At 44.0% G+C, this 19,467-nt stretch overlaps 1 protein-coding gene across 3 annotated transcripts in view; it reads right to left on the reverse strand.

Moving 5' to 3' along the window:
- LOC147446206 (ARM repeat superfamily protein) overlaps window positions 1-19,467 on the reverse strand; it is a 204,488-nt gene that overhangs the window by 66,274 nt on the left and 118,747 nt on the right. For 2 of the 3 annotated variants that reach the window (XM_086525470.1, XM_086525468.1), the window contains 21 exons: window positions 17,391-17,480; window positions 17,180-17,301; window positions 16,920-17,049; window positions 16,742-16,821; window positions 16,496-16,631; window positions 9,858-9,939; window positions 8,661-8,794; window positions 8,485-8,565; window positions 8,291-8,391; window positions 7,950-8,170; window positions 7,719-7,846; window positions 7,488-7,616; window positions 7,333-7,407; window positions 7,098-7,252; window positions 6,559-6,631; window positions 6,303-6,431; window positions 6,044-6,222; window positions 5,848-5,964; window positions 5,704-5,764; window positions 5,488-5,586; window positions 5,308-5,408 (listed from right to left, as the gene is read on the reverse strand). In XM_086525470.1, coding sequence (XP_086381596.1) covers window positions 5,308-5,408; window positions 5,488-5,586; window positions 5,704-5,764; window positions 5,848-5,964; window positions 6,044-6,222; window positions 6,303-6,431; window positions 6,559-6,631; window positions 7,098-7,252; window positions 7,333-7,407; window positions 7,488-7,616; window positions 7,719-7,846; window positions 7,950-8,170; window positions 8,291-8,391; window positions 8,485-8,565; window positions 8,661-8,794; window positions 9,858-9,939; window positions 16,496-16,631; window positions 16,742-16,821; window positions 16,920-17,049; window positions 17,180-17,301; window positions 17,391-17,480 — 2,423 coding nt within the window. The remainder of the gene's footprint in view (window positions 1-5,307; window positions 5,409-5,487; window positions 5,587-5,703; window positions 5,765-5,847; window positions 5,965-6,043; window positions 6,223-6,302; window positions 6,432-6,558; window positions 6,632-7,097; window positions 7,253-7,332; window positions 7,408-7,487; window positions 7,617-7,718; window positions 7,847-7,949; window positions 8,171-8,290; window positions 8,392-8,484; window positions 8,566-8,660; window positions 8,795-9,857; window positions 9,940-16,495; window positions 16,632-16,741; window positions 16,822-16,919; window positions 17,050-17,179; window positions 17,302-17,390; window positions 17,481-19,467) is intronic. The other variant, XM_086525469.1, reaches the window with a different exon arrangement.

Genomic DNA, 19,467 nt, shown 5'->3' on the forward strand with positions numbered 1-19,467 from the left:
CGCGCGACGGTGCGAGACCCATGGGACCACACTAAAGATGGCAACCTAGAATTGTAACGGTTCACTTCGTCTTGATATAGGGTCCTTTGAGGATAGCTTCACAGGGAGAGATCATCTTCTACTCGGAGACGCATCAAGCCCCTGGGGAATCCATGCCACAGGTGAGCAGATATAGATGGGAGACAGCCTACAAACAAGAGACCAGATCGGAGCATCGAGGACGAGGCTCAGGGAGAGTGGCAGTTTTATTTAGGGAGGAGTTGCAGCCATTGATATATATAGCACGCAGGGATGAGCATGCTAGGTACATGTGGGTGAGGCTCAGGGTAGAGACGGGCAGATAGTCATCTCTTACTTTCCTCCTAGTCCGTCAGTATATGCATCACCTAGGGGACAATCTCCCTTTGCTATTTTGGATAATGACGTATGGGAGTTTTCTAAGGATGGTGACATTATCATACTAGGGGATTTCAATGCTAGGACTGCCCACCACCAGACAATATTTTATGATACTTCCGAGGAAATGCTTAGGGAGCTGGACGATACAAAGATGGGTCTATCCAGATTATCACAAGATGAGGAATACACGGAATATGGCAAATACTTGATAGATATAGGAACCACACATAGATTGGCCATTTTGAATGGCCTACAAGGATTTTCGACAGCTGGAGGTTTTACTTGCTTTCCACACCAACATGGTGCCAGCACAGTGGTTTATGTTATGGCCCAGCTAGGTCTCATTCCATTCTTTCAAGATTTCATGGTGGGCGCTAGGCCAGTTGGAGTAGCAGTTGATCATGCTATCTTGTCCTTCACCCTGACGTTTCAGCTCAACATAGCTCCATTAGGAGAGGTCCCTACACACATCCGGTATACCTTCATGAGGGAGACGGACTTTGTGTATATGGATGAGATATACAAGAAGCTATGCAGCCAGGACGGCCCCTAGATAAACTCACTCAGATACTGACAGAGACGCTCCATGATGCAGCATCCGAAGCATACCCCCACAACCAGCCTACACGGAGACGATCTGGAAAAATGCCCCAGAACAGTTGGTATGATGAGGAGTGTAGAGAGATGAGGATCAAGTTACAAAGGGAAGTGCTCATGGGTATTACCACACAGATAGTCACGGAATTATCTTTCGCCGCCTAGTGCGACGAAAGAAAAGGGCTTATTTATCCCAGCTAGAGCAAGATCTGTATCAGTTATTTATAAGTAAGGACTCGGGCGAAGCATAGAGGCTATTCCACGAACATTCACCACCACCAGCGGTCACCTCCACCGAGACATGGGGGGAATATGCCACATCTCTCTACACAGCACCAGGACAACCACCTCTACGGGACCCACTAGAGACATGCCCGGAGACATGTTCTTTCTTTACTGCCGAGAGGGTAAGGAAAGCTATTGATAGGATGAAGACAAGGAGAACACATGATCATGATGCTCTGGTAGCAGAGCACTTCATCCATGCCAGGGATATGCTCGCAGAGCTCCTAGCTATGATGTTTAATCGAGCCATGTATGAAGGCTTCCCTGAGACTTGGTATGTCCACGATTGTGCCTATTTTTAAGTCGGGAGATCCCATGATTCCCGGGAATTAACGCACCATCATGGTTGGGCACACATTAGCTAGGCTATATGCATCCATTCTTGAACAAGAGCTGAGTAGATGGGCAGAACGAGAGGGCATAAGAGCACCAGGGCAAGCAGGTTTCAGGAGAGGTTTCTTCACTCTTGACCAGATTCTGACACTCAGAGCTATTATTGAGGAGGGTAGACACCATGGCAAGAAGATCTATTGTTGCTTTGTGGATTTCCGCAAAGCTTTCGACACAGTGCCGAGAGCCAAACTCATACGCAGATTACAGGACATGGGTGTGCCTACAGAGCTGATTTGGGGGATTTTGGCTCTATACAGGACAGTGATGGGGCGGGTATGCACCACTAAGGGAATGTCGGACATGGTCCTCTCCAATATTGGAGTAAAGCAGGGATGCCCCCTATCCCCGACTCTTTTTGGGATGTATGTGGATGAGTTTTCAAACTATGTAGAGCGTCAGGGGGACAGGGGTGCCCAACTTGCAGGGACATGGATTCCGTTGTTACTATATGCTGATGATATTGTGCTGATCTCTGACTCACCAGAGGGGATGCAGCGTCACTTGGATGCTCTGCATACATTTGCTTGTGACAGTGGATTGTCTATCAATCTGGGGAAAACCAAGGTTATGGTGTTCAACACCACACCACAGTGGGTCAGGAGGTCGGCACCCACATTTATGTATGGCCAGGAGACTGTGGAGTACACAGATGCATATACTTATCTTGGGGTAGTCTTCGGTGGACCGGTGTTTTCACTAAGGAGAGCATCAGAGACTAGACTGACGAGAGCATATGCAGCTTTGGGAGGACCGGAGAGGATGTGTTCGCGGGTTCAGTTTCAGGAACCGCGAACAAAGCTTTGGCTTTTTGATACCCTAGTGACTCCAGCTATGCTCTATGGAGTTCAGGTATGGGGACCCTCAGTACACCGCCATGGGAGATCTGGCAACATAGATGGATGGAGATGTATGGAGAGGCCTCTGGTCTCTATGATCGCTCGGATGATTCGGGCTAAGGCCTCAGTACCACATGAGATTATCCGAGCCGAGCAAGCCGCCCCCCACCCCCCCGCCCCCCCCCCTCTCATGGTGGAGGTGTTGACGAGATCAGTTTCTTTTATGCACGGTCTATGGGATCTCCCCAGGGACAGATACGCTCCGCTTGCCTTGGAGTCATCTCGACAACTAGCTCTACAAGGCGATACAGCATGTTGGTATGGACAGATGACGGCATGGTTTCAGTCGCATGGTCTCAAGATGGATAGATTACCTCCGCTTCAATACTCTCTGGATGCACCCTCCCTGTCTCTCACACGGACAGAGATCACCAGACTCATACGTCAGGATCTGATTCAGCTAAATACCAGGAGCACATGGATACAGCCAACACAAGAGTTGGGCACGAAGATGGCCTTCTACAGAGAGCATATTCTCCAACTCACGGAGGACAGCTTTGTGACTAGGCCTGCATACATGGACACACACTTATCTCATGGGATAAGATGCGCTATTGGACAGATACGCACATCCTCACATCAGCTCCAAATCGAGACTGGCCGATTTCGAGGGGTGCCGGCAGGAGCTAGGATATGTCACCTATGCAACTTAGAGCCAGAGACAGAGCTGCACTACACATGTCACTGCCCGGCATACTATGAGATACGCGGACGCTTCCACTGCCCGTTCAGAGAAGGGTTTGGACCTTTTTCTAGAGTCATGAGATACAAGGATCAGAGGTGTCTCGGATTGTTCCTACTAGAGCTGCACAAACTTAGGAGAGCTTGCTGAGAACATCAGAGGAAAGACAGTCTCAGAGACGAATCACAGATTTCTTTACACCAGCCACAGGAGAGCCAACGGAGCAGTCATTACAACAAATCTCGGAGCCTACTTGATCGAGCCACGGAACTTGGCAGATCCAGACGTCCACGACCTCGGGGGGTCTCCCACTACAGACGAAGGCTGCAACAAAAGATACAGATCACTCTAGCTCGACATGCAAGACGCCCTACCAGAGTACTAACCATGGAGGAGGTCGATGAGATCCGACAGCGACCAATGAGAAATTTCATATGAACCCACAACCCCCCCGCCCCCCCCCCCCCCCCCCCCCGCCCCCAAGTGTGGTAGATTGGCTATGCCATTTTCCTCTTGACTAACAAGTCTTGAGTTCAACTCTCGTGCGATATATCTTTGAGGTCTCTTGGGATAGTTTCACATGACGTTAAAAATTCTCTTCTTCTTCTTCTTCTTCTCTCTCTCTCTCTCTTCTCCAAACAACAAATGATGGGTTTACATTACATCCCAGGTATATGGACACCCCCACCTATGTCATGGCATTAGATTTGTTATTGGTCACCTTATTTTACTAGTTGAAGATAGAGACTAGCCGATACAGAGGTCTACCCCCACATGAGAGATTATGCCAGGTTTGTCAAAGAGAGCCAGACACAGAGCAGCATTATATCTGCCAGTGCACAACATACTATGAGTCCGTGGGCATTTTCACTGCTTATTCAGAGAGGGCTTTGGCCCCTTATCCCGCATACCTAGGTCGCTTCTTGCTCGAGCTCCATAGACTCAGAGATATTAACCTAAAGAGAAGAAAATCTACACATAAAGGATCCATAAAGAGGTAGATCACTACTTTTTAATGAGAGACTACTCCAGATGGCCCACCACAAGTTACCCAGTAACACCCTCATTGAGGCACCCTTTTTCGTCGGGCCATCCAGCTTGGCCACTCACAACGCCCGAGGATCTTCACATCGTAGACAAGGTCTTCATCGGAGGCTACGGAGCATCGTTGGGCGACATTGAGCGCACCCCCCTAGAGAGCTGACTATGGAGGATATTGAAGCCATACTACAGAGACCCATGAGAGAGTTCATGTGATGATCACCATTGTATACTTTCTCCATTGGACACCTCATTAGCCCTCATGTGATTATACCCCTCCTCATATCTTTTGAGATGATGTATCATGTGATGCTGCTGATGATGATGTAGGGTAGGCTTACATACCTACCCACTCTATGTACCCTCATTTATCTTTATTTTATGTTCCCTAGACATTGTACTAGAGTCATACATGGATGTGAGCTTTTGGTCTGAAAGGTCATTTTGGCCTTTTAAGGACGTTACTATAACATTTCATTTCTCTCGGCACCTGATGATGGAAATACTGGACTGCACAGAGACAATCCCTATAAATGCCACAAGTGGCATACAGATCCAGAGTCATTCAAGAGATTCCTTCTTTCCTAGTCCACCTACAGATTCAGTTAGGCTGATGCTTCACTTTTGTGACACTTGACAATGAGACGCCATCATCAGTCAAACCTTGTTCTGTTAGTGGGCCACTTTGGCCTTTGCGATACGTCAATGAAACTTTATTTCTTTCTTCCTTCATAAGAACCATATGACGATTTCAAACAAGTTGCTGGAATTTCGCTTAGACATTTGGCCCAGGATATAACATCATTGCTTTGACATGATGATGCAGGCTTGAGTTACATGATAAAATCACTGACACAGAACCATGTACAAATGCATCCACACAGCACTCATTACAACTTCATGCTTCATGCTTAATGTGAGTCAATTTTGCAATGATTTTGCCTTCAAAGAGGGATCAGTGGGGAAAAAATAAACTAATCTATTAAAAGCCATATGCAAAGCCTGAATTGTTACCAGTGATGGACATATTCTGATAAAACAGCTGTTGCAACTTCCCTGTGGGAGTCTATTGGCCTTTTTAAAACCATCCACAAAAGAGTACACATGTTCTCCACCTAGAATTCACAGGATACGCTCAAAACATGATATGTCCACTCTCAGACAGACATGCAACTAACAGCCCAAATAACGCACCTCTGCTGGTCTGGTTTCACAAACACAACTAGCAATTTGGCCAATGGCATTTGTCCACTGTTCTCCAGCAAGAATGTGATCACCATCTTGAGCCAACGCCTGCATAAAGAGCAGTAAAATTAAAAAGACAAATACAGCTTTCATATTAATAATGAAACTAATTGATTCCGATTGACATAAAGGTGCACAAAATGTTTAAACAGTAAGGGACCCTACCTTCTTCATCGCCTTTTCACCTAGACAGTCACAAAAATCCTGAAATGCTTTGATGGCATTCCTGGATGTCCAGTTCACAAGCATCCCATTAAGATTCTTTAGCCAACCAACCAGGTTCTCAACTATTGAGACACTAATTTTTACCTTAAAGGTTGTACATCTACATGGGAAACACTATGGTAAGTCCCAAATTGTAGGAGAAAGGAACAAAGTACTGCCGCATATCTCTGTTGGACGGCCTGTCTGCTTACAGTTCCTTTCCTGTACAACCAAAAGGAAGGAGTAACATCAGAAAAAATACAAGCAATCCTTGTCTATAAGTATTTCTCAAAATAATTACCTAAAAAATGCAGCAATTGCAACAAGAGCTGCTTGAAACAGCTGATTAAACAGATGTGAATGTGAAATATGATCACCAGCATCCAGCCTTTCTCCCTCAATCTTGACTGGTATTTGACTAAGTATTGCAACAACATAGTCCAAAAACGCTACAGAAAGTACTTCATTTTGAGCCAAAGCCTGTATAACCAAACGCCTGATTGTGCTGAGTAACCCATCTGCATTGAGAGCACTCAAGCAAGTAATTACTCTACACTTACGACAAAAGCATCCTGGACTGGCCATCCTCGAAGTCTGCTAACATCTTTTGTTGTAATATCTTTTTCTGCTGTGGCTAAAAGCTCATCAAAAACAAGCTTTCTTTGGGTATGTGCAGCTAACGAGCATACCTGAACCAATTTGCACGTTTGATGTGAAAACACACTGAAAATAGTCACTCTTTGTAGCAGACTTGACCAGCTCTTCAAGAAGAAATCATTTTTTGAGGCACATTAATAGGGTCCGTGAGAAACTTACTGCATTGAGTGCTTCAGATCTAATCGCGTTATCTCCAACCAGACTAGCCGCAGAAAGCAAGGAGTGTGTTATTCTGCAAAGAGCAAAGCAAGAGCAATCAACATGATGTATCAGGTAAACCAACTTGTACCATTCTTTCTATCATTGCTCCCGTATGCTGGACATGAGATTCCTGCAATAATAGACCAAACTAACAACACCCCATGGCAAGGACCCCTATTGACCATTTTTTCTATATTTAAGAGTATTTCCAGTCCACGGTGATATTTTGAGTTTAATCTATGTAAACCTCTGACGTCTTTGAAGCACAAAATTATACAGCTTTACTTTCACTGTACCAAGATATCTGGCCTAGTTTCTTGGTCTACTCAAACTTTCTTTTTCATTTTCTACTTATAACTCCACATAACTATTGACCAAAAAAAATAAACAAACAATGTCAGTCAAAGCTAAAAAAGAGCTTTGACCCAAAAAGTAGCGGGATAAGAATCTCAGAATAAGAGAGGTCATGGCATGACAACTTTGCCAATAAGAACTACCTCTCAATGTCAGCTTCTTGCAAGTCTTGACCCCTACGCTGAATAAGCTGCGAAACAGCCCCTGCAATTGCTTTTGCAGACAATTGGGTTTTATCACAAATAGCTGTGGCACAGCTGCGTAATGCGACCACTAGCTGCAAAATAGATGTATCCACCTTCAAGAGTCTGCTGTCAAAGAAGTGCACAAAGGAAAAGTCAAAAGCGCAGGAACTACTAGATCATGCAAACATCCTACCTCTTGTGTTGTTAAGAGATTGCCTACACACTCCACAATTCGCCAAAAGAAATCATTAATGCTATTGCTCAACTCCTGTGCAACAAATAGGATGTTGGTTCTTGACAATGTAAAATGCGTATCAAAGACATTGATGGCAGACAAGATTCTTGTACCCATTTGGTAACTGCAATGAGCTCTTCCAGTTTTGATAAAGCAGCATATGAAGATTGCTTGTTTCCACCATCGATTGACCCCACTGGATTTGGCAAAATTAATGCAATGCTAAAAAGCAAATCAATTATCTGTGGCAGAAGCTAGATTTCAGATACATGAAAATCATAATGCTGTAGCTTTCCTAAACTGCAAAATTTAAATATTTGAGACTAAGGAAAATGAATGACGACCTGAGCACAGCACTTGGGTACCCCTGGCACATGATCCGCACAACGAGGTAAATACACCATGAGTCTTTCTCCGAGATTAAGAGACTCTCTCGATGGTAACAGAAGAGCAACAGTTGACTCCATGCCACCTATCCGAAAACCATAATTGGTTTTAATAAACAAGTAAATTGAAGGGTGAAAAATATCAAAAAATTAGATCTGACAATAGCCAAAAAGTGCTTGCACTTGTACCTCTTTGTACTCTAGTTGCAGAAGAACGCAAGTGCATGCAAGGCCCACTGCAACCCAAAGCACAAGCTCCTGTAGCACAAAGTCCACGAAACTCTGCCAGCAAGTTCAAAACAGCAGAGCAAGCTCTCGATCTTTGGCAGGCAATTGAGGAAGAAACATATTGATCAAGGCTTCTTAGTAGATGCTGAAGCTGATCTGCCTTGCTTTTTCCATCTTCTCCACTTATATATGAAAATCAAATTAGTTAGAGATTTGTCAATGAAACCAGGAAATAGTACCTTTAAGAACAAATTCACAAGCTTTGATAAGAAATAGGAAAGATAGATAGGGATGCTAATCACCTTGTCATTAGGATTGATCTCAACAACCTTGTCAGCTTAGAGATGAGGGATTCTATAACGTGCTTAGGTTCAACTGGAAGTGCAAAAAAGTTCAGGGTTGCCTGTACATATAGACATTGGTGATTAAAAAAATAAGTTTAAATGTTCTGTAAGCAATGCTCGAGAGAAACCATTAGCATCTATGTGAACACCACCTGGAGTATCACATCTCTTGTTGCAACTGTCAGTTTGGGCTCCACAGATACCAAAGTTGTACAAGCATTCAAGGCCAGAATCTGCGCTGAAGCAGAGGAAAAAGAAAAAACGATAATCTAAATTTAATCTGGAAGATGCAACATGCCTTCGAGCAAAGTGCACAGAAATACCCTGCCTGTGTATGTAGCAGTTCTAGATCAATATCGTTATCGTCTCCAGCCATCAGTGCTAATGTGTAGTCAAGCAGCTGATCTCTTTTCTTTAGGGGAAAAGGTGCAGCATGAGATGAAGCCTTGATTACTGATTGCCCTGAAAACCAGCAGAGACATGCTTCAAACAGGTTTTTGTAATTGAAAAGGAAAATATCGTAAAAATAACATTCATTGTCTTAGTTTATGAGCCAAACGGCTCTATCAAAAGATGTATTGCTCTTGATCGTCAACACATGCCTTATGGACAGTTTGGCAAAAATTTCAGTTACTTATTGCCTTCCCTATTTATAATGTATAGTTTGACCATCCCCAAAAACTCTTGACGTCAGATTGGAAACATTATTATACTGTCGTACCATGTGCACACTTAAACTAAAATATCTATGTTTACCATGGCATTAAGTATTTTGACCATACGCAATAACTCTTCGTGTCAAATTTTCACTTACTGGTATATTGTGATTTGTATTGTTGCAATGGGCCACATAATACGTGCATCGTCTTGTCCCTTCTTATTTTGACGTACAAGATAACATACGAACAGTGCATTCGTATTTCTCAGGTCATGCACTTCCAGACTCAACTGAACCTTTGAACACAGCAGATTGCCTAACGGGTTGCAGATCAGCTCAGGGTAGATCTGGCATTCTGGAGGATCCAAGAACTAAACTTGTGATCCACAAACATTATGCCTGTTCCCATGAATAGTACTTAGATATACTGTGATACTCCAGCTATTTTCCATGGGCCTAGAGCCTGAAATGTTCTTCCTATATCTGGAAATGGAAAATTCATCCCAGCCATAGGAAGGACATGAATTGCATCTGTGGGTATACTGATACAAATCTTAGTAGCCTTGTCTAATGTAAAGGACTAATAGCACCAGGGTCTTCAATTCTCAGGCCAACACATCAGCAAAGACAGAGAAAAATACAAACAAAAAAAGTTATTCACATAGTGTGGTCCAATCAGATCTTGAATTCACAAGTTGTGGTACTGCAGAACAAAATAGATCACGGATTTAGATACTACAATTCGTAACTATGCTGAAAAAGAAATTGATATAAGAAGACCTTACACCTGATAGATCAATCACAGCTTGAGATACTAAAATCTGTAACTATGCCCAAAACATAAAACAATCTGGGAAGACCTCACACCTAAAAGATCAATTGCCGTAATGACAGCTTGCTTAGCAGTGGCTGTTCGAACATCAAGCAGGCCAGAAAGCACATTTGTTCCCTGCATAACAGGAGCCAAGAGCATTAAAACGTTAGGTTTCAAACCCCAAGCAAAACTATAATAGCAAACAGAAAATGTCTCAAAAAACTACAAAGTGCCAGTAGATATAGATAACAAAACTGGGCTGCCACTTCTTTCCCCTCAATCGAGTACCCAGATGATAAAACTTCATATCATCAAAGCAGCTTGAGCGTTCAGTTAAACCATCACGTGAAAGCGATTATAAAAAAGATGGAGATTACAGCGGGGACAGTATACCTGTATGAAGCTAGCTTTCTGTGCAGCATGCAGACAGAGCTCCCTAGTTTACTGTTCTTACCCTCACCTTCAGCACCCTCCTTTGCCTTCCAGCGTCTGCACATCCAGCCATTACAAACATGCTGGTGTTACCTTGTCACATGCCAGCGCTTTCCGTCTCCAGAGTCCACACACCTGCTCAGCCCCCCTTCACTGAGCCCCAGCTTTCTTTGTTGTCACTTGTAAGAGGAGCAGCACATTGCCTCTGTCAAGCGTTTAAAATCTGTTGAGAATTTCGCAAGATAAAGCAATCCTTCCAGGATACCCCATGATGGCTCCCATTTTGAAGTTATAATCCAAGATTCCAAGCTAGAGAGGTTCTAGGATAAAGCCCCATGGGATTTTAATTTTCTGTTAGCTCATTTAGCAAAAAGTCACAGCACATAAATTTCGGTGGCCTTCCAATAATGAGGACCACATCCATCCCTAAGGAACATTCTTCACACATCCTTTTGAGAAGATTCCTGTGTCAATTCATCTGTCCCTTAACTCCTCTCTTACATCCCTTGGTGTAAAAAACTCCTTCAATGAATTGGTCGATCTTCTTGTTGAGCATACGCTCTTCTTCGAGTAGTGATGCTTCGATATCCAGAAGTTTTGGTGCTGGTAGGTTTTTAAAGTGTCGATGAGGCTTGAAATTGCCTAGGTGATTGGCCATTAAGGTTTGTGGTTGTTTAATCAGTGCAAAAAATCAATAAGTATGCTGATTTTTGAGTGCTTACAGCCTGCTCCAAAGGAGCCATCTAGTATATCCCAAGCATCCTTTGCCGTGGTGCAGGACCCAATATGGTAGTAGAGCGAGGTGGCTTGCTTAGTTTAGGACTCTCAATAAATAAGCAATGAAATTACCCTTCCTAAGCTACGCCGAAGTCTCAACCTGGAGCTAATCTTCAACTTCTGCAGCAAGCAAAGCTTAAATACTCACTATTGAAGTAGCCCTTCTCAACTCGCTGCTCGTTGAAAGCAATAACAATGCAAAGCGACTCTATACACACCATCTAAGAGTAGCACTGGCTGAAGAGGTCTTGTGGGCGAGCAACTCAGACACATCCGACCGTATGGATTTAAAATTGGTGCATGGGGGATCCCAATCCGTGCCTCTGCTGCAGCGCTAGGCTCATAGTGATAATTTCCATACTAGACGGCACCTGGTTGTTTTTGCTGGCTTCATTTTTTGTTTTTTGAAGCATGTTGAGGTTTTAGAATTAAATCTAGGTAAGTCAATGTTCACACGTAGCGTGTGAGAATTCATTTCATTTGTAAAATTGTGTGAGCACTCACACATACTATCCGCACACTTACAAGTAGCTATCTACAAGCACTCAAAACCTTTCATGTCTTTAAAAGGAAGTAACACCAATGGGGCCAAAGGATCTTCTCAGATTCGTCTACCGGATCAGTGACATCACTAGTAAATCCTCAAGCGAACGAACAACTACTTAAAGGCACATCTCTTTCGGTTCGTCAAGGCGTCCGTTTCAAAAGGACGGCAAGGAAGCGCATCTTATCCAACAAGCGGCGGTGGATCATTGAGAAGCTAATCCATTAAATAGTGTCTAACTTTTGAGGGTCGATGCGAATTCCATCGCGAGTAATGATGTGACCCAAATACAGAAGCTCTTTCTTGAAGAATTCACACTTGGAAGCCTTAGCATAAAGCTTCTCAGTTCTTAGTACTTCGAGAACAGCGCGTATATGCGCTAAGTGCTCAGACAAACTTCGGCTGTAAATCAAGATGTCATCGAGAAATACAACAACAAAGTTGCCTAGAAATGGTCTCAGCAAATCATTCATCATCTGCTGAAAAACGTAGCTGGAGCATTGGTCAAACCAAAAGGCAAGACCAAAACTCGTAGTGACCATAACACGTATGGAAACCTGTCTTAGAAATATCTTCCAGTTTGATCCGTATCTAATGATAGCCTGATCACAGGTCTATCTTTGTAAAATACAACGCTCCATAGAGCCAATCTATCAGATCGTCCATACGTGGGAGCGGATACTTATTCTTAACAGTGAGCTTATTCAACCCTTTGTAATTCACGCAGAAGTGCATAGTGTTATCCTTCTTTCGAGGAAGTAACACTAGCGCTCCCCACGGGGATTTACTTGGTCGAACAAAACCCCTGTCGAGATAATCTTTCAGCTGGCGCTGAATCTAAACCGATAGGGTTGCTTTGAGAAGGGCTGACTACCAGTCACCAACTCAATGCCATGGTCTACTCCTCTCGAAGGCGGCAAGCCAGGAGGTAGATCATCAGGGAAAACCATGCTTGAAATCAGTCAGTATTTTTCGGATAAGGTTGGATTCGTCGGAATCCCCAAGTTCAACAGAAGAACATGAAACATTTTTACGAAATTCAGTGACAGAAGTACCAAGCACTAATGAATCAAACCAAGCAGATGGTAGACATTGATAAAAGTCGACATCACGAGACTTTGTATCTTGATACATTTCCAAAGCAGTAACAATTAGTATTGCAAAACCAATATTTACAGAAATCTGATTACAAAGCGACACAGATACATGAGGCATGTCCTACTTAACAAAAACAAGAGAGTGATGTACATAGTCTATATACAATGAGTCTTGTTTGTCATAAAACCATGGAATTCCTAGAATGACATCTGCTCTGTCTAGGCGCATGATGCGGAAATCCAAGTTCTCTTTGTAATCAGCTAGCTCAAGCGACAAATCTGAAACCATCCGATTCAATACATCCGTATCCTCGCCACGAGCCATCTTCACGCGATACTCATGGTCACTGTCCCGCGTCTGCAGGCTCAGTTTCTGCACCAATTTTGCATCCACAAAAATGTGTGAGCTTCTGTTATCAAGGACCATTGATCTTCCCGAGAAAACGGAGAGGATCGTGCTTATCAAACATTTTGGTACTAAAAGTACAATTAGTGCATGAACTGTGCGCTAAATGATGGATTTCAACTTGAATGACATCAAAGTTACCTGAGATCTCGTGAATCTGAACCGAAGGACGACCTTGCGGTTTCTTTGGCTTCTTCTTGGGGCAATCCTTGATTTGATGACCCGTGTGGCCACATCCAATAGAGAGGAATGCCACCAGGTAAGCACCTTACTGCGCAAATAGAGAGGAATCGTCTGAATCCTCCGTTCATCATGCTCCCCATGGAGGTCAAAGTACGTGGTCCACTGGTGCAGCCAGTTATTTACTGCTAGTTCCGTACATTCGTTCTCCTCCCCTAAGAAATTCATAGTTTGTACGGAATCGTAGCAGTTGGACCACCCTGTGAACGCCCAAAAGCAGCAATCTGCGTCCGCAGTTGCTGGAGATGGGTTTCGCCCTCAAAAATACGCGCAGTCATCAACTGAGCCATATTTTCAAGAGCGGAACGTCGGGAACTAAGCCCTTGTACGATCCCTTCGAGAGAGGCCTATCAAGAGCTCCAATTTGGATTGAGAAAATTGATTGTCCCTCCGAATGTTCCCCTAGCTTGAGTTGTTTTGCATATATACGGACCACGATAATCGCAAACGATTACTTTCTTTAGAGAAGGGGGGATGTCACAAACTGTTGACGTGTCAAGCCACTGAAGAACACAGCCAACCTGCACATCCCGGTCAAGGGGTCTAAACCCTAGAAGCAGCAATAGAAGAAGTTTTACCAACTTGCAAAGTCTTGACGAGTGGCCTATTTTTAAAGAGTTGTTCCTACCAACTTATGGGGCCCCGTCCGATGGGGCCCAAGTGACCTAAAGACATTAAATAAAGCAGGATCTACACACACATAAAGTACCTCGCATCAAAGTTGATGACGTGGCAATGTACGGACATCCGCTTTTTGCGTTGACTTGCTGACGTGGCAACCAGTATGGATTTCCACAAAACGCATTGGCAACTTCTGGACCAGTTGCTTTTGAGTTTGATAGATTTTCATGTAACTCCTTTTCATAGGTCAATGGGCCTTTAAATATGTGCAGAGGCTCCGTCTCTGGCACGCTTCTGGGTGAAGGTGCACAGCGCGAGTAATGGCATTGTTCTGAGTTTAAGCAATATAAAGAAGCATCAAGAGGGGCGCCAAGGTTTGGGGCCAGTGCTCTCTGAGAGTGGAACTCCGCCACTCCCCGTCTCGTGTGTCGTGCACTCTCTTTCAGTTCAATTTGTTATTTGAAGTCCTGAAAGTTGTGCAGTCTGTTCTTTCCCGTTGACACGTGGTACCCGTCTCTCTGACAAGCTGTAACTCTCTCTTTAGGTTTGGTACGGATAGACAAAACGCATCAACACGCATCCCTAGAGCTCCTGCACACCATGGGACACTTGCCCCTTGAATTGGACGAGTTTTCATGCGAGAAAACTCTTCAATTCGTAGTTCTTCACAACAAAAACCTGCATACTTGTGGGAGATTAGCAATTAGCTAATCTTGTCCTTGGCAAACGCGCATAAAACCCACACAACTGTACATGATCAACTAAGGAGCCCATCTAGTGAGGCATTACGATCTGAATGTGTAGGGTAGAGAGCTGTGCGAGAGCGAATCCTCACACTACATAAGATAGGCGAGAAGGCAAGCTATCCGAAGCTTCAAAACTTGAAAATACACTTCAGGTTGGGCAATGAGTCTCTCTCTCTCTTTTTGGGCGCCGCCCATGCTTCCCGGTGTTGACTAGGCAGGCAAGTCAGCCTCCTTCAGCCATGTGTCCAATTTGCCCCATTTGGTCTAAGTTCCTAACTCTTTCAACTTATAAGTTGTGACTTTGCCATGTGGTCCAGATTCCATAGAGGCACACGCACACTTCCACACCTGTCTGAATTCAGTGAAAACGGACCCAACCAACCCATGGATGACTGACCAAGACACATCACGGCTGAAGACACACTGGCCTGGAGCTTCTTCACACTGGCCATGCAATGTTCACTTGCATCTTTTCAAGAGTTCCGGGGAAAAACAAGAAAAATATGTAATAAATATTTAGGAAAGGCAACATAAAAAAATGAACCTCCTGGTGACAGAAAGCAGACAGTCTTTTAAGTGATTTTTAGTCGCTTTTGTAAGGCCAAGTGGCTACAATAAAAGGCAAGGCCTTAATTAAGATCGGGTGTGTGGTCACACAGCGTTGTAAACTCTCTTTGATAATTAATAAAGAAACACTGCTACATGTGCTCAACTTGAGGGCCAACACTCTTTTCATAGGACAACCCACACTTTCTATTGGAGTGAAGAGACAGAGATTGCTGGGTAACTTCTTAATACAGATTTAGTGTATATTCAATATCAATCTTTGTGGTGCTCTCCCGTTTTCTGACATTGTACCTCTTGCCTGCCGGATTACGAGATTACATCTGCCTTTAGTCCTCTCACCTTCACTCAAGGGTACTTTCTGCCTTTTCCACCCCATGGACCTGGCCAGGTGAACCCTTGTCCAATCTGACTCACCCTCATGCTGCAGTGAGCATTCCTTGCCGTAAGTTCAGGCTTACCAAGTGCTCACTGCTTGCTGTTTTTTTATTTGACTTGCACCTACCTACAAACAGGTACGCGCAACCAATGGCACTACCTTGCAAAAAGTATCCGTAGCCTTACCAAGTGCTTGCTATCTATTTTATTTGGCTTGCCCTTATTCAGGAAAAGGTATGCACACCCAACGGCTCTACCTTGAAAGATATATCCTTCACCTACAGAACACGAACCAGAGGCGGGAGCAGGCAATGAGTGATAGTCCCACTCTTAAATATATGCATGGACCAGACCCACCCCATATGTGTGCAGCTTCCAAGGATAACAAGCAATGTACCATCAATCAATGTATCTCAGCAAATCTGACTCAGTCCATACAATGAGCCAAGTCCCTACTCAATCTAGTCTATGCAGGCAGCACTGCACCTCTCCTGCTCACTTGAGCCTTGACACACCCTATGCATCACGTCCCTAGTCCTTGGTCTGGAACTGAGTTTTCTGCCAGCCACAGACACTGCTGTATCTGATACCTGGTACGGAGTTTTAAGGTCTTCTGTTCATCTCTCTACTGTATCGATGTGCTGCTTGTTGTTTGTTAGATTTTTTGTTTTTGTTATGTCAATGCAAAACTTGGTGCCTTTATTGGACGAGGCTTCTTGCATGCTGCACAAAGAGAACTCACAGCATTAAGAGCCCGTAAAGAAAATTATTCATTTCTTTTTAGGGAAACTATTTGTTCAGCTATGGTAATATCAAAATTCTCCCTTAAGGTGCTACGTGCTTATTGATATCACAAATGTTTCTCTAATAGAGGGAAAATATTTACCACAAGGGCATCAATTCTTGCTTCTATGATGGAGGACGGGGCGTATGAAGCCGTGTACCCGTACATCAAAGCAAGAGCAGCATAAACATCATCCACAGGTGGCTTACTTTTCTGATCTGTAAAGATTGCGAAGAACCTGCATCGAAATGTAATCACTTTTTCCACTTCTAGTAAACTTAGACAAGAAGACTAACTAGTTATCTACCCTTTCATCAAGTATGATATACTATACAAACTCAAACATACCTCTGAAAAGTATTTCGATTTTGAGTTTCAAGTATCCTCTTTAGCTTCTCTAAGACCGTGTCAAGGTGTGTTGCAGCCACCTTCCAAATGAGACAATTTTCATGAAGAATCTTACCAACAAGATTTTACGAGACCTCCAAATTTATGAAAAGCACAAACATGAAGGGTGCAAACATACCAATCCAAAACCCATCGCAAGTCCCAATCTGTTTGCAACATCACTAACATCCGCATTTCGGAACATAATTTCCAATTTTTCCCTGACGTAAAACCGGTTATCAACCCTTTGGAGGAGCACACCTAGACACCTGTTTACAATCTGCAGGGCTTTAGGAATCCAGCAAACACAAGCCTTCAACATCAATAACATACTTATTCTAAAATCTCTGGTTAATGGATCATTAGTTCAGCACAAAATCCTTCCAGGTAAATTTCTACCTGTGTAACAATGCAGCGTGTGCATGATCCCCCATGTAAAGGTGGTACTGATCGGAAAACGCATTTCCTAGGGACAGTGTCCACTCTGTACTTTGATTAACATCCAGAGACTCTGCTAGTAACTGCAAAGCAGGTCAGCATTCACACAAAGCGACACTTGTTTGATGCCTACATAAATCCAAACACAGCAGAATGTCTTCTTAATACTTACATGTATTATCATGTCATCCCAGGTAGCTTGTTGCCATGAATCCGTTTTGAGATCCTCTGGATCATCAACGTAAGATTTAAGCTTTGGAATCTAGAGCTTTCAAAAAGATTCACCATATGAGATACTAGAACGGCACTTACTAGCCATTAAAGTTTATACACAACCTTCAAGAATCCTATAACCACAAGATAGATTGAAGGGTAACATCAAGTCAATGAGACGATAATAACTCCTGGGTTATTATGCTGCAAAAGCTACTAATAACCAGAGTGAAGTACATACATGAAAAATGAATTTAGTCTGTACAAGGTTTAGCTTTCATGAGCATTTCTTACTTTTTGAGACATTTGTATACAATAAACACAACCAATTCATGTTATTCCAAACTGAGCACAATCTAGTCCTTATCATGACCAATCTATCCCAAAAAAAAAAAAAAACAGTACCGAAGACTATTTCATCATCATCTAATGTTGCAATGTAATCATCTATATAAATCCTTCTCCCTACAGTAACTGAGGCTAACTTTCATGTGGCACGACTATTTTAAACATTCGAATATTGGATATATGAACATAAAATGCAGCAAATAAGCACCATCTGTTTTGTGACGGGTTTTAACGATTTGGGTTTTTGCCTTCATAGATGCTATGCCCATTGTGTCTCTAGCCAATCATAGATTCTCTGTCTCGTGGTCCATGCCAAACTATGAGTAACAATAAGAACCCTCCTATGGCCCCCAATGAGTTTCTCGCACTAGATCTATCATCTCTTCTCTATCTACAGCGTGCTGATTCTCTCTCTAAACCTAATTTTTATCTACACCTGATTTTCTCTTTCTAAAACAGCTCTCTCTCTCTCTCTCTCTCTCTCTCTCTCTCTCTCTCTCTCTCTCTCTCTCTGCGCGCTGCCTCCCCTGCGCGCCGCTCACTGCGCGCTGCTCCCTGCGAGTGGTTCCCTCCTGCGCGCTGCCTCCCCTGCGCGCTGCCCCACCCCTGTGTGCTGCTCCCTCCTGCGCGCTGCGCTGCTCCCTGCACGTCAAGACGACCAGCCCATCCACTGAAAACACACACCCCATCCCCATCCCCTGCCCGCTGCCCCCTGCATACACACAAGCTGAGTGTTCTCTTCCCCTTCTCCCCTCTTCTTCACAATATGAAGAGAGGGTAGCTACGAAGCCAACCATGTCTTCCCCCATCATCAAGACGCCGACACCGACAAAGAAGACAACGTCCTTCATGCTCACGAATAAGAGGCTTGCACAATTGGAGAAGGACATGAAGGAATGGCGGATGGAGAGAGAAATATGGAAGGAGGAGAAAGCCAACTTCATCAAGCTATGGAACGAAGAGAAGGAGGACATGAGAGCGGAAATCCAAAATCTCAAAGAGGAGAAGGAGAGAAGGGAACGGGAGAACGAGAAGGAGAGGGAGAGATGGAGGAAAGAGCAAGAAGAGATGAAGGCACAAATCGATCTCCTTCATGCTTCCCTCACATCCCTCACCCCCGAGGAAGGAGAGATTAAAGAGGAGGCTAAGGAAGCCCTCAAGGAGGAGATCACCAAAGCCCTCACCGCAAGCATTGAGGACAAATTAGAGGCCACCAAAGAAGGATGGGTCGAAGTGGTCAAAAAGAACATCAAGAAGGTAGCAAGAGAGGAAGCCCAAAAAGATGAGGTACTCATCGTACACACAACCATCGAAGAGGAGAAGATGCGACAAGCTCGCCGTCTCAATGTGCGAGTGACCGGCATCAAAGAAGAAGAAGGGTCTACACCCGAAAGCGATGGGAAAGCTTTATGCAAGAAAGTGGGATACAAGGAAGACGAGATCCCTTTCTCCAAAGTTTGGAGAGCCGGCAAAGATCCAAAGAAAAGAGCTCTCATCCTCCAATTCGCCTCCGAGGAGTCTCGAACTTCCTTCCTCCGAAAGAGGGTCATCTTGAGAGGGCTAGAAGGCCCCCCGATTTATCTTGATGATGACCTCACAAAGATGCAACAAGATCACCGTCGCGCGTGCATGCCTCGAGTCCACCAAGCCCGCAAAGAAGGGAAGAAGGCAGTATCTCGGGATGGTAG

Source organism: Adiantum capillus-veneris, chromosome 12 (genome assembly GCF_014529385.1).
Source record: "Adiantum capillus-veneris isolate H3 chromosome 12, ASM1452938v2, whole genome shotgun sequence".
In the NCBI taxonomy this organism is placed as follows: domain Eukaryota; kingdom Viridiplantae; phylum Streptophyta; class Polypodiopsida; order Polypodiales; family Pteridaceae; genus Adiantum; species Adiantum capillus-veneris.